This window comes from Callorhinus ursinus, unplaced genomic scaffold, assembly GCF_003265705.2.
Source record: "Callorhinus ursinus isolate GAN/ISIS: 27379988/994484 unplaced genomic scaffold, GSC_fseal_2.0 scaffold10, whole genome shotgun sequence".
NCBI classification, from domain to species: Eukaryota; Metazoa; Chordata; class Mammalia; order Carnivora; family Otariidae; genus Callorhinus; species Callorhinus ursinus.
Window position 1 is genome coordinate 88098733 of NW_027397072.1, and position 24452 is coordinate 88123184.

At 38.3% G+C, this 24452-nt stretch overlaps 1 protein-coding gene across 11 annotated transcripts in view; it reads left to right on the forward strand.

Moving 5' to 3' along the window:
• The window catches only part of CCDC138 (coiled-coil domain containing 138), a 138506-nt gene extending 136229 nt beyond the window's left edge, over nt 1–2277 (forward strand). For all 11 annotated transcript variants that reach the window (XM_025869116.2, XM_073897928.1, XM_025869118.2 and 8 more), the window contains one exon: nt 1791–2277. In XM_025869116.2, coding sequence (XP_025724901.1) covers nt 1791–1956 — 166 coding nt within the window. In that variant the 3' untranslated portion in view covers nt 1957–2277. The remainder of the gene's footprint in view (nt 1–1790) is intronic.
• The last annotated feature ends 22175 nt before the right edge of the window (nt 2278–24452 follow it).

Here is a 24452-nt window from a genome sequence, read left to right on the forward strand (position 1 = left end):
TGGTAATATTAGAGTGAATTACTGCACACTGATACTCTGTAATACCACAAGTGAAAATAATAAAAGATATTAAAAGTTTATCTGCAGATCCTGTTGATGTTTTGAAATGAATTTAGGAACTGAGAATGAAGCAGGCAGAAGAGATTTAAAATGATAACTGTTAACTGGTTTATTTTAGGAAATAATTATGGGCTTGTTATGCCACTAATTTGGATTTTATTGTAAGAACTAAGGGCTTTCCTTTTGCATTTCTTCTTCATTCCGGCTGATGCAAACATTGATATAACCAGTTATTAAATTATAAAGGACATAGATTTTAAGCTTTATTTTCCTAATTCTGGTAGCATCTAGTGTTTTCTTTTGAGACAAATTAAACACCTGTCTCATCTCATGTTTATAAAAGTAAAATTTTGGTTTTGGTTTAGCTCCTCTGCCCCTTCCCTTTCCCCTCACTTGTGATTTGCATGGTAGTGAACTTAGGTATTTTACCAGACCTCGGTGTACTTGAATAGTAAATATAATCAGTACCTCTTAAAATTATTTGTAGGTGTGTGACAGTGGGTCCATATGTTCTCCTTGCTGCCTAGCACACAATACCACACCACGGTAAATTATTGTCAAATTGTAACCTCATACTCATCTCAGCGAGTTTTGGACTGGCATCAGTTAAGCTTATCAATTCATTGTCTTCCTTCACTTGCAGACTGTACCATGGTTGTCTTGATTTGTATCCGGTAGATTCTCGGGAAGACCTATTCCAGTTTACCTGTGGTACCACAAAGCTGCAGTAACATTATTTAGGTTTAATTGGGTCTTAGCTCTTAATTTGTGGGATTTTTTTTATGTACTCCCTTGAGCCAAAGCATTTTACTATTCTTGATGTGTGTTATAGCTTACGTTCATTTCAGATGGAGAGCTAGAACAAAGCTCCAGCAGGAGGGCTGGGAATAGCTGATGTGCAAGAAGGTCTTAAAGTAAAGCTTTAAAACCACAGAGATGTGAATGAATCATTTTGTATTAAGTGGGTGGTTACATAGGTTATTCGATAATCTCTTTCAAGAGGTAAATACATGGAGACAAGGAAATAAGAAACATATTTCAGATATTCTAAATGATTGAAAATGAAATTACTGACTGATTATTAGAAGGAGGATGGCTGAAAAGGTATTTTGGAGCTAAGTCAAAGGTAACCTCTGCTACTTAAGATGATCAAGTATTTTTTTTTCTAGCTGTGAGGAAAAAAAATATTCTTAAGCATTTTAATGGTGACTAGGGTGCAGTTTTCATATTATAAAGCATATTCTGCATATTCTCGTCTTCCTTGAATACTTTTCCACTTTATTTTAATTTTAATTTTTTTATTATGTTATGTTAATCACCATAAATCACATCATTAGTTTTTGATGTAGTGTTCCATGGTTCATTGTTTGCGTATAACACCCAGTGCTCCATGCAGAACGTGCCCTCTTTAATACCCATCACCAGGCTAACCCATCCGCCTACCCCCCTCCCCTCTAGAACCCTCGGTTTGTTTTTCAGAGTCCATCGTCTCTTATGGTTCATCTCCCCCTCCAATTTCCCCCCCTTCATTCTTCCCCTCCTGCTAAGCTTATCTCCTAAAGCCCGTTTTGTTTGTCTTGGCATATTAATCCTTTAGTTAACCTATGTTCTGCACTATGTTGAAACCAGGTGCCATTTGCCCACATTTACAAGTAAATGATCTCTCCTTGTCATTTCAGGTAAACTCCCTGAGAGTGTGCAACTAAGTTAATGTACTTGTTCTCTTACAGGAGTAATAAGAAGCTCTTTGAACTTTTTACTATTCATCTGATGCTTCAAGAATTACAAAGGACAACACATCCAGAGCATGCCTTTCTCTGTATTAATCTAAATTCAACTCTGTTCAATTTGGGTTTGACAAAATGCAACTCCTTGACCTCCAATGCAAGCCATTAGACTGGCTTATTATTATTTTATAATAATAATGTGTGTTGCTTATTTGTAAGATGTAAAAATTACCAAAGTAACTAAAAATCCACCAAGTAAAGTTATCAGTAGCATCATTTATCATGAAAAGTAGATTTTTTTTTAACTTTTAAGATGAAATCTATAGAAGCTGTGGAATTTTTGGACTGTTTCAGTTCAACTAAGGTAGTACTTACTAATGTACAAAATGAAATTTCCAGAATTAATGACAGTGGGGTTACTTTTTGTAAGAGTGTTTTAGGGAAATTTTTTAAATTATGTGATTATTTGGAATAAAATTGGTGTTTGTGTGGGAGAGAGGATTAGTTCATGTTGTCATTCTTTCTTAATATATTAGCAATTTCCCCTTTCAGAAGCAAAAGTACATAACTTTTAACTTGCCATCTTCATATCATAACTTTTGTATCGATCCTAGATTCACAAAAACTGATTTTTTTATTGTGCTGTTCAGAGTACTTTAAAGAAAGAATTTTTTTCTATTTTTGTTTTTTTCCAAAATAATTACCACCAAAGTATATATGTACAACAAAAGTTTAAAAAAAACTGAAAAATAAGCAAAAATATCTTAGTCCCAATACCCAGGGATATCTCTTGCTACAGCCAAAGATGAGTGAAGTAGCCACAAGTCTGGGTGAGGTAGAGGTGGTGGGACTTTGGGCAGAATACTGCAAAACAAAGAGAAGGAGCATTGTCCTAAACACTTATAAAATTATGCTCTGTCAGTATATAATCTCATTTCCAGAAACTGGGAGAAATTTTCAGGAAACTTTTGGTCTCTTCCAAAGAATGTAAGAAAATATGCCATTTGTGAAGCCGAAACAGAAAACTGTAAAGAGAGAACAGACTAAGGTGAGTATGGTCACGCTTATAGGAACTAAAGAATGCAGAAGCAAAAGTGCACATCAGGCACTTCAGAAAACAGAATCAGTGTCACACACACACACAAAGCAGCTCTCAGAATGCAGAGCACCTAGAGATGGTACCAGCAAGCAAGTGGACAGTCAATGGTAGGACAAAGGTTGGCACTTTAACATGGGGTGTTTGATGTTTGTGAAAGGGAACAGAACAGGTAGAGCAGAAGCATTGTTCAAAGATAGAGTTGAATAAAGATTTGGGGGGACCAAAGAAAGATCTGCACGTAGAGATTCAAAGAACTCATCATGTTCCAGAAAAATCACTGAGAAAAGCATTCTTATAATTAGACACATCCTGTAATTTAGACACAAATTATAATTTAAAGTATTAAATTATGAGGATAAAGGCAAGAACAAACAAAAGCCAGTAACCTGCAAGAGAAGAAAAAACAAGCCAGCCTCATGCCGTGCCAAGAGTTGATAGGAAACCATCCCTTCGCATTTTGGAGAGGGAAATTTTTAATCCAAGATTTATACCTAGTGAAGATGCCTTCACAGGTGAAGACAATGGAAGAAAGACATTTTCAGATATGTAAGTGTTCCGAAATTATACCACTTCTTGAGAAAAGAATCTACTTAGATTATTCTGACCAATTTAGACATGAAAGGAAATTGGGTTTATTAAATCCACCTCATACCAAAAGACTGTAGTGAAACTGAAACCACTTAAACATAAATAAATTTAAATAATTGTTGTAAATCTCTTTCTAAAATGGAGTGAAATGTTAAATTCTTCAAAAGGATAAATAATGGGAACAGCAATAATTTAGTGGTATTTGGGTAAACTGTATTAACTGATGTTAAAAACTGAGACTGGGGCCCTGAGATTGAGGTACAGATGGAGGAGCAAGTAGGAAAATTTTGTATATTTTCATCAGAAATAGAGTCAAAATGTTCCATTTCAAAATTAACTTTGACGATTAGAGAAATGAAGGATAAAGGAATGCTTTTGGAAAATGTCAAGGTCACTATTAAAATTAAAGGCAGGATAAATATTCTCAGAACACTGAAGAAGAAAAAATATATAGTCATAGCAAAAAATAAAAGCCAGAAACTTGTAAAGAACAAAAATATTTATTAGAATAAATAAAGGTATGTTTTTAAATTATAAATTCTGTATTACCCTCTGCTGATAAATTTGAAAATCTGGATGAAATGAACTATTTTCTAGAAGACAACTTACCAAGAAATCTGCAATAGAAAATCATTGAAGTCTTTGATGAATTATGGATGAATTCTTTTTAAAAATGACATCAAGTCCAGGTGTTTTTCAGGCAAATTGTAATTTCCATTTCAAGGAGGAAATATTTAAAGCCATGTAAATTGTCTCGGAATGTAGAAAAATCATCCTAACTCATTTTATGCAATTAGCGTGAACCCAGGACCAAAAATTGTCAAAGGAAGTCAGAAAGAATTAAATAGATTGAAAAGTCTAAAGAATTCTGGGCAAATCAATACCAACCATTCATCATCAGAACAATCCATGACCACACAGGCTAGCATGCATTCTAGAAATACAAGGTTAGCTTTCTGGTAGAAAAAATATATTTAATCACTAAATTCTACCTCTGAAACTAATAATACAGTATATGTTAAATAAAAAATTTTTAAAAAGAAAAATATATTTTACTGTATTTTTAGAGTTAAAGGAGGAAAGCCATGCAGTCATCTTAATAAATGCCTAAAAATGGTATAATTCAATTTACATCTCTGATAAAACTTATTACAGTATGCTTAAAGGAATATGAAATCAATAACAAATTTACTATGAAGCACTATATACATGCTTAAGGTGAGGAATAAAGGAGTCCACTGAGGAAGTGTAACTTTGGGAAAGGAGAAAAAAAAGATCATGTGCAGATGATGTGTTTACCTAGAAACTGTAGGATTTTTACAAAACTTAAGCAAGATATCCAATTGTAAAATAAACATATAAAACAAAAGCTTTTACATATTCCAGCAATAACTAATTAGAAATTATTTTTACTTAACATATTTAATAGTATATATAATAAACTTAAACTTATATAAAATAAGAAACAAACATAACAGAAATGTTCAGAACCTAAACGAGGGACTGTCAAACTTTGCTGAAGGTCTCAAAGAAGACTTAATGGAGACATACATCATGTTGCTGGCTGAAGAAACTTGATTTTGTTGGGATGTCAGATCTCCCCAAATTATTCATTATTTCAACCAAAATTATTTTCAGTCAGAATTCCAAAAGAATTCTCTTTAGAAATTGAAAAAATCATTCTAAAGCTAATTTGGACAATTAACCAGGCAAGATCAGAGAGAGAAGCTTTTGAAAATAGCCATAGCTGGTATTTGTTAAGTGTTTTAAGTACTGGACACTGAGCTGAGTTTTTACATGTATGATTTAATCCTCTTAAGAACTTTTTTTTTAATCCTTCTAAGAACTTTGAGAGGGGTTAAAATCATTGCCATTTTACAGATTGGAAAAGAAACAGGCTCAGGGAGACCTGAGTAGCTGAATCAAGCCACTATCACTGCTGTGACTGGAGCTTAATCTGCTACATGAAGGGGGATAAGAATGAATTTGCAGTACTAGATTTTTACCCATATTATACTTGTGGCTCAAGTCCATGCATTTTCCTTCTCTCTCAATACCCAAATCTATTGGATTAAGAGAAGTAATTACTTCTAGTAAGTAAAGTTAAATAAAAAATTTTTGTTTTCAGTGGTATAGTGTACTACACTTATCCTCCAGGTGCAGTACAGCTAAGAACATTGAGTGTATTACCCACACACACACCCTGAGCAGAAGGCAAAATTAAAAACTTTGGAGGCCAGAAATGATAAACATAAACTCAGAAGGGTAATTGAGGACTGGAGCCCAGTAGTTTTCCCTCAGTTACCTGCTGATCCCTAGTAGCCAGGGTAGGCATACGGGGCAGAAGGCAAAGCCTTGCAACAATCAAGATGGTAGATTGAACACTAATCCTTGCACAAAGTTAGGACTCCTGCAGGACGCTTGTGTGATAGAATTAGGGAAAACCCTACTCTGCAGAGGGAGAAAGTGGGAATGCCTGTTTCAGCTTTGATTCTGGGGGAGAAATCTCTCCTGGATTTCCTAACTACTGGTCCACATGTACATGGACATGGGGCTTGAATTCACACTATGTTGGCAGTCAAAACAGTTAAGTAGAGAATCTGGTTGAAATGAGTTCCAGACTGGTTACCTTCAGGTGCCTGATAAAAGCATCCCAGACCTTAGAAGTTTCCTCAGATAAGGTGCCAAGGAACATGAGTTCACAATGAACACACACACACACACACACAAAGTGAGAGCAAAAATTGTAAACAACAAAAATTATGGTATCTCACAATTGAGATACCATAATACAACATAAATTATGTTCAGTGGTTTTAAAAAAATGAGGTAATTAGAAATATAATGAAACAAGACTAATAATTGACAAGTTTTGAAGAGTAATTTCTAGAAGTGAAAATATCGAAATTAGAAAAAATATGGTTTAAAAGAAAATTGGCTGCAAAAACTAATGATGTAATATATGGTGATTAACATAACAATAAAAAATTTAAAAAATGTAAAAGAAAATTGGCTGTAGAAATTACACAGAATGCCCATAGAGAAAAAAGAAAAAATCTAAAAGATTATATTACATGAAGGATAAAGCATAAGGAGATCTAATATACACATTAAATGGGTTCCAGGAGGGAATGGGGGAGAGATAGCATGTGAAAAAATAATGACTGAGAATAAATTATTGAGAACTGATGAAAAATATGTGCCCCGGTTCAAGAATCCAAATGAATTAAAAGCAAGGTAAATAAAAAGATACCCATATTGGGGTGCCTGGGTGGCTCAGTCTGTTAAGCATCTGACTTCAGCTCAGGTCATGATCCCGGGGTCCTGAGATCAAGCCCTACATCGGGCTCCCTGCTCAGTGGGGAGACTGCTTCTCCTCCCTCTGCTGCTCCCCCTGCTTGTACTCACTCTCTGTCAAATGAATAAATAAAATCTTAAAAAAAAAGACATCCATATCTAAAAACATCATATTGATAGAAGATGAAAGAACACCAAGAACACCAAAAACAGTAGAAATTTGAAAGCAACCAGAGATAAGACATTAATTTCAAAGGAGCAATATAGATTGAAAATGACTTTCAACAACTGGTCCATTAAATGGTGGAATATTTTCAATGTACTGAAAAACAAGGCTGTCAAATTAGAGTTTTCCTAGTCATCAAAATATCTTTCAAGAACAGGGGCAAGATAAAGATATTTCAGAGAAAGCAAATTAAATATTTACTACCAATAAACTACATTTAAGGGAATTTCTAAAGGATGTACTTTAGGAAGAAGCAAAAATGGTCTTAGGAAATTGAAGAGGTGAGATGACATAGCAAAGAGAATGGTAAATATGTGAATAAAACAACTCTATGAAATAGCCATATTTAATTTGGTTATAAAAGAACTAAAATCCAGGACAAGAACTCAGGAATGAGGTGGTTAGAATTAGAGCTAAAATATTTTAAGGTACTATGTTGCTTAGTGGGGTAATTCAGACTTTTAAATTAAACATGATGTTAAAATTTCTAGAAAAACCACCAAAAGATTAAATACAGAATAATTTCTAAACTAATAAAAGAGGTAGAGGACTCTGCCAATGAAGGCAAGAAAAAAATTAGGAGGGAAAAAAGGGAAATATATACCAAATAAGATAGAAGTTAATCCATTTTATCAGTAGTCACAATCAATATAAATGGATTAAACTCACCAGTTGAGGCCATGATTACTGCAGTGGATTAAAAAAATCCAGCTATAAATTGTTTTCAAGAGCCATTCTAAAAATATAAGGACACAGAAAGAGTGAAAACAGTGGGAGAAAAAAGATATATGGACAAGACCTATCCAAAAAAACGTGGTACAACTCTAAAATACAAAGTGTAAATAATTTTTAAAAATCAGAAATAGGTCATTATCTAGTGATAAAAATTTTAGTTCACCAGGAGAATATCACAATTGTATACATACATGCTTAAAACATAAACATAGTAAAAATTTTTAAAGACAGAGTAAGACAAGTCCATTATCGTAAGTGGAGACTTTCATACATCTCTTTCAGTAATCAATAAATCATGTCATGAAAAGTACTAAGCATATGAAAAATTTGAACAAGGCAATAAGCTTAATATATATAGAATGTTGACTGAACAATACACATTCTTTACATGCACACACAACATTTCCAACAATTAACCATGAATTTGGGCATAAATCAAGTCAAGTTTCAATGAGATCAGTATTAAAAAAGCACATTTTCTGACCACAGTACAATCATTAGAGGCCAGTTACAAAAAGATAATGTAAAAACTCATACATTTACAGCATTCTTTTAAATAACAGGATCAAAGACAAAACCATACCACAAATTAGAAAATACTTTAAACAATTAATATATATGACACTTAACCAAACCTTATGCAGCTAACTAAAGTAATTTTTACACAGAAATGTGGGATTGAATTATCAGAAAGAAAGAAAGGCTGAAAATATGTGAACCAAACATCAAGAGATGATGGAACAAGAACAAAAAGTGAATATAAATAAAGTGGAAGGAAGGAATATTGAAAAGATAAAAAAGCAACATAACAAAATAAGGATATAAAACAGGATCAGAGTTGCGCAGCGGAAGCGTGCTGGGCCCATAAAACAGGATCAACACTGAAAGCTGGTGTTTTGAAAGACTAAAATAAATCTCTGACAAGATTGGTCATCAACAAGAAAGAGACAACACAAAGTCTCATATTAGTAGTGAAAAGTAGTAGGAAGTTATGGCCAGCTTGAATTTTGCTCCTTTAGGTAGTGGAAAAATGTAGTACACGTGCATTTAAGCCTAGAAATTTACTCATGGTGTATCCAGGGCCCCTTTATTTTGTTTGAAACATGGTAATTACTTAGATTTGTATCTTTCTTTACCACTTTATCTCAGAATACTTAATCATGTTGGATTATTTTATTCTGTTCCAGTTTTTCTTTCCTTTTTTTTTTTTAAGATTTTATTTATTTATTTGACAGAGAGAGAGTACAGGCTGGGGGAGCAGCAGGAAGAGAGAGAAGCAGGCTCCCGCTGCACAGAGAGCCTGAGGTGGGGCTCCATCCCAGGACCCCGGGATCATGACCTGAGTTGAAAGCAGATGCTTAACCAACTGAGCCATGCAGGCGCCCTTGTTCCAGTTTTTCTAGTTTGTTTTTGTTTTGAAATATTTATATATTTTAGGTCTGGTCTCTATTTTTTCATAACTTTTTTTTCCCTCTCATCTTTGTCCTCTCTTTATCCTTTTCTTCTCTGTTCTTGGAGAGCTTTACAAGTTTTCTCTTCAGGGCTCATTCAGTGTTCCAGTGCATCATTTCTTTTTTTAAAAGATTTTATTCATTTATTTGACAGAGAGAAGGCAAGTGTGAGCAAGGGGAGGGGCAGAGAGGGAGGAGAGGGAGAGAGAGAATCTCAAGAGGACTGAGCACAGAGCCCAACTCTGGGATTGATCTCATGACCCCGAGATCATGACCTGAGCCGAAACCAAGAGTTGGATGCTCAGCCACCGAGGTGCCACCCAAGCAATCATTTCTGAGTCACAGTTTATTTGTCTAGAAAATAGAGGGTGGGTTGCACAGCTGGGGAGAGGTTTGTGATTGGAGGCCTTCTGGGGGTGGGCAGTGTTCAATCTCATGACAGGGGAGGCAGTTATGCAGATATTCACTTGATAATAATGTATGAACCTGTGCATTTACATGGTGGGCACTTTTGTGCATGTGTTATATTCACACAAAAGGTTTTGTTTAAATAAAGAAAATGAGAGAAATGATGGTATTTCACAGGATTGTTGTGAAAATTAAAAGCAAGGAAAGCCCCGGGTGGGCAGGAAGCAGTGCCGTGCAGGTGGCACAGTGCATGAGAGTGAGCCCGTCACTTTCACCACTGTAACTGGTGCCCAGAGACATCACAGGCCCACGGGATAGCAGCAGAATGTGTGCAAGATGCAGAGTTGGCATCCCTCTGATGGATGTACACTGATTTCAGATCCTTTCCTGTGCCAGTGAAGGGTTGTCAGGGTTGGGAATTCTTCAGAAGCGAAGCTCCTGGAAAGGTGTTGCTGGTCAAAGCCATGTGCTTTATTTCTCTCTCTCTTATCTTTACCTATTCAAACTTTCCCCCCATTGTGGACCCATCTGCTGTGTCAGCAGAGATGAAACCCCAAACCTCTTCCTCCAACCTCCTCTGTCCCCTCGCATCCTCCATCTCATGCCATCCTCCTTACCCCTCTGATGCCACATGCCACATGACGTTCCTCTCTTCTCGGGCCTCCTTTCCCCTCTCGCCATCTCTTTCTAACCTCCTTATTCCCTCAGTTCTTGAATGCCTAAGTTGACCTGGCCAGGCACTGTGATGTGAGCCTCTAAAGGAATGTCAGTCCCCTGCAGTCAAGTCATGTGCAGACCTGGAGAGCTGAAAGATGCGAGGTTGGGGTTCAAGGGTGGTGCAGTTGGAACTTGGCTAAGAAAGAGCCTTTATCAAGCTAGAACTCGTTACTGAATTCAGTTGTGCTCAGTTCCATTCTTTATTTTTACCTGTATTTTTTTAAGATTTATTAATTATTTTCAGAGAGGGAGGGGGCAGAGGGAGAGAATCTCGTGACCCTGAGATCACGACCTGAGCCGAAACCGAGTTGGATGCTCAACCGACTGAGCCACACAGGCACCCCTAACCTGTATTTAATTTCAGTGTGGATTCAACCCATCCCTTCCATTTCACAAATCTGAAGGCTTTAGATGTATGTAGAGGAAGTTAGGAGATAGCTTTAAATCCATGAAATTTGCCCAAATAATAGTTCATATCACAAGGTCTACATGTATTTTTTCAAAGCTCTAGAAGCATCTCATAGCAAATCTGTAGCCCCTAGCTGAGAGGAGACCAAACTGGAAGAAGTGCCAGTGACTGCATTATGGGTCCGTGAGGTGAGGTGGAGATCAGCCACCAGAACATCCACTGTTTACTGAGCCCTTACCTGGAACTGGGCCAAGTCCTTTTCAAATACGACCTTTCCAATCTTGAGCACAGTGTCCAAGTTCAGTCCTTGTACCATCCCTACCACATAGATGAAGAGATGAAGATACAGAGAGGTTAAATCTAACCTCTCCCTAAGGTCACACAGCCAGTAGTGGCGGGGCTTGGATGGGCCCTGGCCCCTGCTAACCCCTCCTCCCCTGGGCCTGGGAGGCTAGGCAGTGTGGGCTTCCTGCTGAGTTTGGTCAGCAGGGAGCATCCTCAGGAGGTGGGAGGGCCTTTATCGCTGCCCTCCTTCCTGCAGAGTCCCTGAGGCCAGGGGAATCCCTGTCTGGCTGCTCCTGTGCCAGTGCACTCTGGCTCCAGGATCTGGTAACGGCTGCCTCCCCTGCCCCTTCTGGTTTCCTTAGATCCCATTCCTCTCTTTGTAAGCGAGTCCTTCATCAATCACCCACCTTGAGCGTGGCATCTGCTTCCTGCCATCGATTCACCAGCTTCACTCTGAAATCATGTGAAGTTGCAAGCCACTTAAGTTGCCTGGGCCTAACAGGGATGATGATGCCTGGCCTCCCTTGCTGTGAATGTTGAAGAAAATAACAGGTGGAAAGGCACTTTGGAAAACATAAATGATGTGTGCTAGCAATGAAATTCTGCAAGGCACATAATGGGCATTTAATACATAACCTGACTTGAATTAGAACATCTTTTGTGAGAAAAAAATGAGCCTCTGAGATGCTGAGTACGTTTCTATTCTGAAGAGCCCGATAAAAGCAAAACAGAGGAAAGACTATTGCGGAAGAGAACAAGAGTAAAGGAGATCTTTGTTTTGTTTTTTGTTTTCTTTGGTGGCAGTGCTGTTGTATTTAAAAAGCTTCTTTCCAAAGTGGCTGCACCAACTTGCATTCCCACCAACAGTGTAAGAGGGTTCCCCTTTCTCCACAACCTCTCCAACATTTGTTGTTTCTTTCCCTGTCCATTTTTGCCATTCTAAGTGGTGTAAGGTGGTATCTCAATGTGGTTTTGATTTGAATTTCCCTGATGGCTAATGATGATGAACATTTTTTCATGTGTCTGTTAGCCATTTGTATGTCTTCTTCAGAAAAGTGTCTTTTCATATCTTCTGCCCACTTTTTGACTTGATTATTTGTTTCTTGGGTGTTGAGTTTGAGAAGTTCTTTATAGATCTTGGATACAAGCCCTTTATCTGTAGTGTCATTTGCAAATATCTTCTCCCATTCTGTGGGTTGCCTCTTCGTTTTGTTAACTGTTTCCTTTGCTGTGCAGAAGCTTTTTATCTTGATGAAGTCCCAAAAGTTCATTTTTGCTTTTGTTTCACTAGCTTTTGGAGATATATCTTGAAAGAAGTTGCTGTGGGCGATGTCAAAGAGGTTACTGCCTACGTTCTCTAGGATTTTGATGGATTCCTGTCTCACACTGAGGTCTTTCATCCACTTTGAGTTTATCTTTGTGAATGGTGTTAGAGAATGGTCGAGTTTCATTCTTCTGCATGTGGCTGTCCAATTTTCCCAGCACCATTTATTGAAGAGACTGTCTTTTTTCCATTGCATATTTTTTCCTGCTTTGTCAAAGATTATTTGACCATAGAGTTGAGGGTCCATATCTGGGTTCTCTATTCTGTTCCATTGGTCTAACACTGTGGAGGTTCCTCAAAAAGTTAAAAATAGAGCTACCCTATGACCCAGCAATTGCACTCCTGGGTATTTACCCCAAAGACACAGATATAGTGAAAAGAAGGGCCATATGCACCCCAATGTTCATAGCAGCAATGTCTGCAATAGTTGAACTGTGGAAAGAGCCAAGATGCCCTTCAACAGATGAATGGATAAAGAAGATGTGGTCCATATATACAGTGGAATATTAGTCAGCCATCAGAAAGGATGAATACCCACCATTTGCATCAACATGGATGGGACTGGAGGAGATTATGCTAAGTGAAATAAGTCAAGCAGAGAAAGTCAATTATCATATGGTTTCACTTATTTGTGGAACATAAGGGATAGCATGGAGGACATTAGGTGAAGGAAGGGAAAAATGAAGGGGGGGAATCGGAGGGAGAGATGAACCATGAAAGACTATGGACTCTGAGAAACAAACTGAGGGTTTTAGAGGGGAGCGGGGAGGGGGGATTGGTTAGCCCGGTGATGGGTATTAAGGAGGGCACGTACTGCATGGAGCACTGGGTGTTATACGAAAACAATGGATCGTGGATCACCACATCAAAAACTAATGATGTATTGTATGGTGACTAACATAACATAATAAAATTTAAAAAAATAAAAATAAAATAAATAAAAAGCTTCTTTCCTTAGGACCCTATGGTAAAGCTACACAAAATGAAAACGTCGGAAAGTTGAGGCCTGTTGCATCCAAGGTGATGGTCTTGGCTGAGAAGCAAGGTAAACACGCCACAGCTGTCCTAGCGGGTCCCCTCAGGGCGAGTGTGTGCCAGAAGGCATCTCCCGGCCCTGGCCAGCTAGAACTCGCCTCAGCTGCTGCGGAGGTCTTCAAGCTGGGGAGGGCCACTTGGCCTTTTTCTTTCTTTCAAAAGCCAGGCAGCCGTGAGTCCAGGCATGCCACCCCTGGGTGCAGGCACAGAAATGGAAGGTGTGCCTGCCAAGCCAAACTCCCTCATTTGAAAAACCTTTGCTCCATGGCCAGGTGTTTCAGCACCTCCCCACTCCCTGTCAGCAGAGGCTTCTGGAATTTCCCTGTCTGTAGAATGAGAACAGCTACACCAACATTCCTTCCCAAGCAGCTAATCGGAATACTGCCAACAAAAACCTCTGCAGAGGACTGATGGCGAGAGAAGCAGGATTATGATTTTGCGGGTGTAGTTTACTCATCAGTGTCTACTTCCTGTGGAATCTGATGGCAGCTCAGGCCTCCAGGCTTTCTCCCTGTTCACTCCACCGGTGCTTGACTCCTGAAGATGAAGTTGTGCTCCGACATTTTATTGTTTGGGAACCAAATGCATTTTTCAAAATTATTGCTAAGAAATTGCTGTTAAAGTGTTACATATGTTTTCAACAAGTAGGCTTTAAATCTCATATAAAGAACAAAACTTTATGGCTCCTCAAGCAGTTTTTCTTTATTTAGATGTCTTGTTTTCCAACTGAATAATGAGAGGTGACGTGTACACATCAGAAATTTTGAACAGTTGTCTAACTGCATTTTGTATGGACAACTGTCCTGTTTTCTTGGGGAAAATGTTCTGAGTGAGTATTATGACTTTGTGTCCTATGTAGGCTGTTCCCCATCGGGTTTTCTAAATTGAAAGGTTAAGTGGAGATGGATTTCTGATGAATAGCCAGCTCGGGGTAGAGGAATTCAGTGAACACAGCTACCATTAGCCCATACCCACTCTCCTGTTCTGCCTTCCCAAGAAAATTCTGAGTTGATTGAGGGTGATGGTTTACTTAAAAGACTCAGCTTCCCAAATTGCCTTGCTGTTAGGATGGCTGGTGACTCACCCTGGTGATGAAATGAAGTCGCTAGCAGGCTTCCAGGACAGCTACTGGGACTGCCGCCCACCCCCCAGTCCCCAGGGCATAAACACAGGGGGAACCTAAGTTGCTGCCATTCTAACAGGTGTGAGGTGATGCCTCATGGTGGCTTTGATCTGAATTTCCCTGATGATTAGTGATGTTGGGCACCTTTTCATGTACCTGTTGGCTATCTGTGTGTCTTCTTTGGAAAAATATCTGTTCAGATCCTCTATTTTTTTTAATTTTAATTTTTTTACTGTGGATGTTGTTCTTTGGGGGTTTTAGATTTTTTCTGAAAGTAATCTCTACATCCAACTCATGAACCCAAGATCAAGAGTTGCATACTCTACCGACTGAGCCAGCCAGGTGCCCCCCTCTGCCTATTTTTTTAATTAGATTGGGGTTTTTGTTTGGTTTTTTGGTGTTTTTTGTTTTTGTTTTTGTTTTTGCTATCAGGTTTGTGAGATTATCTCTTTAATGTATATAGATTTTGTAAAAAGTGTATCGCACTTGACTTTCCAACTTGGAATTTTGGAATTAATGGTTCTAATACTTTCTAAGTACAACTTTTACCTTATCAGTCTGGTAATATAAATATATCTATAATCATTTTCCTTACAACAATGTCCCATCTGCTCCATTTTATCCTTGAAATATATTAATGAAATATATTAGACTGAGACAGTCCTCTAGACTGGAGATTTAGCCCAAGTAAATAACTTCAAAGAAGGAATATATGTTAAAATTGTTTCTGGCAACATAATTTGTAATAGAAAAAAAATCCCTAGAAACATGTTATATATCTAAGTGTAATAGAGCATAAAGCTTGATGGTTTACTTGAGGAAGTATTATGCAAACAATCACATAGTAAATTCAACAACTGCCTACATGCATGGGAAAAGTTAAATGAGGTAGCATTAAGTGAAAAAAAACAACAACCCTACAGTATTGTATATTTACTGTGAATCCAGCTCCATACAAATTGCTGCGTTAAGAGAGGAGGCATGGGTCTCCATTTTTTGGTATAGTAAGTGCCTGCCAACAACAGCGGCACAGGCCCTCAGCCGTGTTTCGGGGAGCCTGGCACTTGGAAGATCCAACCCTGGTGGAGAAGGTTCAGAGCTGAGCCACAAATCTAATTACATACGTGGGAGCTGGCATTTATAAAGAAAGACTTAGTGAGAATTAAGTACGTTTAGTTTGGCTCAGTTACACATCTGCATGTCTCTAAACCCATGTACTCTGAAAGAGAGGGTCAGAGCTTTGGAATAATGCAGAAAAACAAAGATGTTCAGTGAAGATGAGAGCTCCCTAGAACTTCAGAATTCTGACTGCAGAGGGAGCTCTGGGGCAGCGGTGCTCGGAACAGGACGGACGGACTATGTTGAGCCATGCGCACGGAGCAGCAGTTCGGCCTCCGGTCCTCAGAGCCCCCGGTGGTGCTGCCAAGATGAGGACGGCACCGCGCGGTAATGGCTGCGGCGTGCAGCCCCGCGGAAGCGGCATTTCTGGTCTTTGATAGAACTTTCCCACTTCATTAAAGAGAGGGAGCAGTGGCCACTGGCTAATGTCCTAAGTAAGACCCAAATAACCTTTGGGGATGTACTTTAATATGGTAAGTGTGGAGAAGGCAAGCCAGCTTTGCCCGTCCCCTCAGGGTGTGCTCTCCCCTTTGGGCACCCTCAGGTTCGAATGTGGATCATCCTTCATGTCACAAATAAAGAACAGGGTTTTTTTTACTAGTGTGTGTGTGTGTGTACATGTAAATGGCTGTGTAATTGTTCTTCTTCCTGCTTTATTTGACATTAATAAGGACCACACGAGCTGTTAATGACTTTAAAGAAATTCTTAACGCATAGTCAATTCTCCTGGAGATCAGTTCTTCATAATTGGGTCGGAGGCCACACAGAACTTGTGAGGGGTTACATTTTAAACGCTCCTACTAACATCAAGAGGGAGTTTGGGTAATTTTCTTAAATCAGTCCTGAAGGGTTCACAGCATAAAAGGCCTACGGGCACCTTTCATTTGAACTCTAGATGTAATGCAATCTTTGTGGGTTTTGATGTACTGCAGTTTTTAAGTACTGTCTTTTATCTGTATTATACACCAAACTTTGAATTGCAGATGAATTGTAAGACATTTGCTTTGTTCTGAGATATCACCATCACTTCGCATTAGTTATCTCTGCTGCTCAGGTCGATTGCTTTCAAAACCAATCCAAGAACCAGCTTAGTTTCACTGATCTTTTTTGGTCTTTTAGTCTCTATTTCACTTATTTCCCTTCTGGTCTTGTTATTTCCTTCCTTCCACCAACTGTCAACTTGGCTCTTCTTTTTCTAGTTTCTTGAGCTGTAAAGGTAGGTTGTTTATTTGAGACTTTTCTTGTCTCTTGAGGTAGACATTTACTGCTATGAATTTCCCTTTTAGATCTGATTTTGCTGCATCCCATTGATTTGGATATGTTCCATTTCTGTTTTCATTTGTCTTGAGGTATTTTTTGATTTCCCTTTGGATTTATTCTTTGATTCACTGGTTATTCAGTAGCATGTTGTTTAATCTCCACATATTTGTGAATTTTCCAGTTTTCTTTGTGTACGTTTTATACCATGGTGGTCAGAAAAGATGCTTGATATGATTTCAGTGCTCTTAAATTTATTAAAACTCATTTTGTGGCCTAACATGATCAAAAAATGTTCCATATGCACTTGAGGAAAATATGTGTTCTGTTGCTTTTGGGTGGAATATTCTATATGTATCTGTTAAGTCCATATGGTCTGTGTCATTTAAGGCTATTGTGTCCTTATTGATTTTCTGCCTGGATGATCCATTCATTGATATAGGTGGACTGTTAAGGTCTCCTATTATTATACTACTGTCTGTTTCTTCCTTTACATCTGTTAATATTTGCTTTATGTACTTGGGTGCTCCTTTGGGGCATAGATATTTACAAATGTTATATCCTCTTGTTAGATTGATCACTTCTTTGTCTCTTAATTGTCTTTTTTTTTAAGATTTTATTTATTTATTAGAGAGAGAGAGAGAACACGAGTGAGGGAAGGGACAGAGGGAGAGAGAGAATCTCAAGCAGACTCCCCACTGATCATGGAGCCCAAGGGGCTCAATCCCAGGACCTTGGGATAAAGACCTGAGCTGAAGTCAGACACTTAACCAACTGAGCCACCCAGGAGCCCCCAATACAGTCTTTGTTTTAACATCCATTTTTGTCTGATAGAAATATAGCTACCCCAGCTTTCTTTTGGTTTCCATTTGCATGGAGTATCTTTCTTTAACCCTTCACTTTCAGTCCATGTGTGTGTGTCCAAAGTGTGTCTCCTGTAGGCAGCATATAGATGGGTTTGTTTTTTTAATCAACTCAGCCATCTGTGTCTTTTGATTGGAGAATTGGTCCATTTACATTTATATTTAAAGTAATTATCAATAGGTATGTGCTTATTGCCATTTTGTTAATTGTTTTTCTAGCTGTTTTGTAGTTCCTCTCTGTTCCTTTCTTCTTCTCTTGCTCTCTTCATTTGTGATTTCATCACTCTCTTTAATGGTATCTTTTGTGTATTTAGATTTTTGCTTCATGGTTACTATGAGGCTTACATATAACAACTTATATCTGTAACAGTCTATTTTAGGTTGATAACAACTTAAGTTTGATTCCATTCTAAAGCTAAACATTTTTAGTCTCCCCTCCCTCATTTTGTGTATTTGATGTGACATTGTACATCTTTTTATCTTGTGTATCTCTTAACTAATTATTGTAATCATAGTTATTTTTACTACTTTGTCTTTAAATCTTCATCCTAGCTTTATTTTTAAAATTATTTATTTATTATTTATTTTTGAGAGAGAGAGAGAGAGAGAGTGCGAGGGGGTAAGGAGGGCCAGAGGGAGAGAGTATCTCAAGCCTGATGTGGGGCTCGATTTCATGATCCTGAGACCATAACCTGAGCTGAAATCAAGAGTCTGAGCTCTCAACAAACTGAGCCACACAGGAGCCCCCATCCTAGCTTCATAAGTAATTAAGTCACTACCTTTACTATATATTTACTTTTCCTGAGAGACTTATTCATTCATAAGTGTTCTTGCTAATAATTAGAACCCTTTCTCCTTTCAGCTTGAAGAAGTCCCTTTAACATTTCTTAAAAGATCAATTTAGTGGTGATGAACTTCTTTAGCTTTTGCGTGTCTGGAAAACTCTTTATCTCTCCTTCAATTCTGAATGATAACTTGACTGGGTAGAGTATTCTTGGTTGGAAGTTTTCTCTTTCAGCAGTTTGAATATATCATGCCAGTCTCTCTGGCCTGCAAAGTTTCTGCTAAAAAATCTGCCATGGTCTTATGGGGTTCTCCTGTCTGTAACAAGTTGTTTTACTCTTGTTTACTCTTTTGATATTCTCTCTTTGTCCTTAACTCTGACATTTTAATTATAATGTGTCTTGACGTGAGTCTTTTTGAGTTCCTCTTACTAGAAACTCTCTGGAATTCTTGTATCTGTATGTGTGTTTCTTTCCCCAGGTTAGGGAGATTTTAAGCCATTATTTCTTCAAATAAGATTTCTGCCCCCCTTTTCTCTGTCTTCTCCTGCTAGAACCCCTATAATATGAATGTTCATCTGTTTGATGTTATCCTATAAATCCCTTAAGCTATTTTCACATTTTTTTCATATTTTTTCTTTTTACTACTCTGATTGGATGAGTTCCACTGCCTTGCTTATAGTTGACTGATCCTTTCTTCTGCTTCATCTAAGCTGTTGTTGAACCTCTCCAGTGTACTTTTCAGTTTAATTATTGTATTCTTCATTTCTGTGACTTCTCTTTCATATTTCTTATAGTTTCCATCCCTTTGTTGAATCCTCACTATATTCATCTATTCTTCTTCCCAGTCTGGTGAACATACTTATGACCATTATTTTGAACTCATTATCAGGCAAGATATCTTCATTTCATTAAGTTTTTTTCTGAAGTTTTATCTAGTTCTTTCAGTTAGAACATATCCCTCTGTTTTTTCATTTTGTTTGATTCTCTGTGTTGGTTTCTATACAGTAGACGAAACCACCACTTCTCCCAATCTTGAAGGAGTGGCCTCCTGTAAGAGATGAAATTTGTAATTCAACACTACTCCAGGTCTTAGTCATCTCTCAAAACTTTGTGCTTGTCAAGCAACCTATTATATATTTTTTAAAGATTTTATTTATTCATTTGAGACACAGAGATACAGAGAGAGAAAGCAGGAGCAAGGGGAGAGGCAGAGGGAGAAGGAGAAGTAGGCTCCCTGCTGAGCCAGGAGCCTGATGTGGGGCTCGATCCCAGGACCCTCGGATCATGACCTGAGCTGAAGGCAGATGCTTAACCTTCTGAGCCATGCAGGCACCCCAACCTATTATATTTTTAATAGTTCCCAGTAGATGAGGATGTACCAAGACCTGTCAGTATCCCGAAGGGGAGAATCTCAGCACCTAGATTCAGGCCGACTGGAAACCAGATATCCAGGTAGAAGCTTTTAAAAGTATGAAAATATATACAGTCCTGAGGGGCCACAAGCATAAGCCCCCCTGGCCTCCAGAGCCAGGCATCGCGAGGCATCTTTTAGGTGAAGCTGCAAAAATCGGAGCAGCAGACATACATAAAGGCTCGCTTCTGGAAGATACTGGTGCTTTGGAGTATGGCAAGGGGAAAGTGTGAAGATGATGCCTGCCAATTCTGTGCCTGGAGTGTGTTCTAGCAGCCTCCTTTGTGTGTGTGTGTTAAATCAGGTGTCTGCCCCTCCAGCGAGGTTTTAGTGTAAGCAATGAGCCCCCTTCACTTTAAGTCTGGACACAATTGTGTGCCTCAGCAAGGCCCTGGAGTGGGTGAGTCTGAGTGCATGGGCCCTATAAGAGCTATTTCTCAGATCACTACCTTCTTGTGGGTCTCAGGATGTGAGCTCTATTGGCCTTCAGAATTAGACGTTTTGTGGGCTTGTCTCTCAGGTGTATGTCTTAAAAGTTGGAGTGACTGATGTGAGGTTTGAACCCTTCATGCCTCAGGGAGAAGCTCTGGGTTTTGAGTACACACCCAGTTGTGGGTTGTTGTGCCAGGGTCTGGTTTATGGTGAAATTTTATCCCAGGCTCCCTTACCTGCTTTGATGTGGTTTTCTTCTCATTTGCCCAATGTGTAGTTACCACTAAACCACTTTAGATATTTTGAGAGGAAATTGTTCCATATGTAGCTTTAGACCCAGTGTGTCTGTGGGAGGACATGAATTCAGGATCTTCTATGTCACCATCTTGAATCCTTCAGATGAACCTAAGAGCTGATTCTTTGAAAAGATAAACAAAGGTAACAAACCTTTAGCTACACTCACCAAGAAAAAAAGAGAGAGCACTCAAATAAATATAATCAGAAATGAAAGAGATGCTACAACTGATACCATAGAAATACAAAGACTCCTAAGAGACTTCTATGAACAATTATATGCCAACAAGTTGGACAACCTAGAAGTGGAAAAATTCCTAGAAACATATAGCCTACCAAAAATGAATCATAATGAAATAGAAAATCTGAACTAGAAAGGAGATTGATCAGTAGTCAAAAATTGCTCAATAGGGTGCCTGGGTGGCTCAGTCATTAAGCGTCTGCCTTCGGCTCAGGTCATGATCCCAGGGTCCTGGGATTGAGCCCCACATCAGGCTCCCTCCTCAGCGGGAAGCCTGCTTCTCTCTCTCCCACCCCCCTGCTTGTGTTCCCTCTCTCACTGTTTCTCTCTCGGTCAAATAAATAAATAAAATCTTTAAAAAACCCAAAACTGTGCAACAAGTAAAATTCAGGACCAGATAGCATCACTGGTAAATTCTAGAATGCATTCAAAAAAGAATTAATACCACTCATTTTCAAACTCTTCAAAAAAAATGCAAGAGGGGGAAACTCTTCCAAACACATTTTATGAGGCCAGCATTAGGCCAACCCTAATACCAAGACCAGACAAGGATACTACAAACAAAATTATAGGTCAATATCCCTAATGAACATAGATGAAAAAATCTTCAACAAAATATCAGCAAACTGAATTTTAGCAATACATTAAAAGGATCTTACACCATGATCAAGTGAGATTTATTCCAGGGAGGTAAGGATGGTTCAACATCAGCATATCAGTCAATGTAATACACCACATTGACACAATTAAGGATAAAAATCATATGATCATCTCAACAGATATAGAAAAACTAGTTGACAAAATTCAGCATCCATTTGTGATAAAAGGAAAGTGGGTATAGGCAGGAACATACCTTAACATAATAAAGGCCATATATGACAGGCCACAGCTAACCTCATACTCAATAGTGAAAAGCTGAAAGTTTTTCCTCTAAAATCAGAAACAAGACAAAGATGTCCATTCTCACTACTTTTATTCAGCATAGTATTGGAAGTCCTAGCTAGAGAAATTTGATAAAAAATAAATAAAGGTCATCCAAACTGGAAAAGAAACAAAACTGTCACTATTTGCAGATGACATGATACTATATATAGAAAACCCTTAAGACTCCATTAAAAAACTGTTAGAACTAATAAATTCAGTGAAGTTGTAGGATACAAAAATCAATACACAAAAATCTATTGCATTCCTTTATACTAATAATGAAGTAGCAGAAAGAGAAATTAAGAAAACAATCTCTTTTATGATTATACCAAAAAGAATAAAATACCTAGGAATAAAGTTTTTTAAAGTTTTTATTTAAATTCCTGTTAGTTAACATATAGTGTAACATTAGTTTCAGGTATACAATATAGTAATTCAACACTTCCATACAACACCCAGTGTTCATCACAAGTGCACTCCTTAATTCTCATCTATTTAACCCATCTCCCCAACCCCCTCCCCTATGGTAACCATCAGTTTGTTCTCTATAGTCAAGAATCTGTTTCTTGGTGTGCTTCTCTCTCTCTTCTTTTCCCCATTTGCTCTTTTGTTTCTTTAAGTCCTCATATGAGTAAAATAATATGGTATTTGTCTTTCTCTGACTGACTCATTTTGCTTAGCATAATACTCTCTAGTTCCATCCACATCATTGCAAATGGAAAGGTTTCATTTTTTTGATGGTTGAGTAGTATTCCATTGAATATATATACCACATCTTCCTTACCTATTCATCAGTTGATGGACATTTGGATTCTTTCCATTATTTGGCTATTGTAGATAACGCTGCTATAGACATCAAGGTGCATGTATCCCTTCAAATTAGTACAAATTCTTGTACTAATCATTTTGTAATCATGATCATCTTTCCTACCTGAATTCCATTTGGAAAGTTCTTTGCAGTGAGTTTACTAGTTTCTATGCCCTTCAAGATTAAATAATATTGTAACGATAGCTGACACTTACTGAACATTTTCATGTGCCAGATGGAGTACTTTATTATGTGATTCTCACAATTCTAAAAACAACATAATATTGTAAATTCCTATTTACAGATGAGAAAACTGAAGCATAGAGAAAGGACTCAAAACTGCCTTTAAAAGAGCCCCACACTCTTTTATTATGAGCGAACAGGAACATTTTACCCTCAGTGAAGTTTTTACCCTGTATGATGAGTGATGCTGATCAGCATTAAGAAAACAAGGAAGAACAGAACATGAATAATCTGTTTCATTGGAATTACTATGTAGTTTTTAGTTTGAGTAACAAGCCAGGCTCAGGTTATTCTCAGAAAAATGATTTTAAGCCTTCTGTCGATTTTCACCCTCTGGTTATATCTCTACAAGTTTTTTAAAAATGAAATACCTACGAAACTTGAACTTCTCATGAGGTATCTTTGTACCAGAATGTGTAGCTGACCCTCAAAAATGTTTTTTTAATGCAAACAGTATTTGTGCTGTTTCCAGATTTTCCTGGTCCAAAAGCATTCCAACACATGAGAAGGAGTACCAGGATTTTAGCTTTTTACTAAAAAATGCAAGATGTCTGTGAAGGGCCCCAAATGAACTGAGTGGAGCAGCAAATGTTCCACACAAAGCCAACAACTCACTTAAGCTTCTAAAAGTCATCCTTGTTGCCAAAGTGAATGATTCACTAGCAATGTTTGGGAAGAAAAGTGTAAGCAGAGCCCTGAATAAAGAGATACCCTCTAATCCAAACTGGGTTCTCATGAGACTCTGCCATATCCCCCTGGACCATTGAGGCTGGAGGTGGAGGAGAGCAAAGCTCATGTGCCCCAGTTAGGGTTGGGGGGCAGGTGGTCCACCGAAGTTCCGGCTGGTGAGCACCTGCAGCCCAGCTGTCCATCCTTTCTTCATAGTTCCCAGCAGGAAGGCGGTCGCTGCTTAGTTTACATGTATTCACACCACCAAACAGCCCCCTCTGAAAGTATGCTTTGACAGAACACTTCCTCTGAGGATGTTACATTGTCATAGTGCACAGTCACTTACATACTTATTGTGGTGGGCAGACCAATGGCTCCTCAAAAACATTTACCCTCTAACCCCTACAATTTGTGACTATGTGACCTTACATGGCAAAAGGACTTTGCGGAGGTGATTAAGCATCTTGAGATGGAGAGATGATTCTGGATTACCTGGGTGGGCCCCATGTGATCACAAGGGAAAAGAGAGGGAAGCAGGAAGGTGTCAGGGAAGGACATGTGACAAGGGAAGCAGAGATTGGAGATACAGAATTGCTGGCCTGGAAGATGGAAGGGATCCATGAGCCAAGGAATACGGACAGACACTAGAAGTTAGAACAGGCAAGAAAATTGATTTTCTTCTATAATCTCCATAAGGAACACAACTCTGTTCAAACTTTGACTTTAGGACTTCTGACCTCCAGAACTGTTAAAACCATAAATTCTGTTACTTTAAACCACTAGGTTTGTGGTGATTTGTTACTGCAGCCATAGGAAACAAACATACCTGTGGACATTTGCATTGTCTGCCCTAATATTTTACCTTTTGTGATTTGACTTTGTTCTTCATAGAGTTAGGGTGGGGTCTATTTCCCTCCCTTTG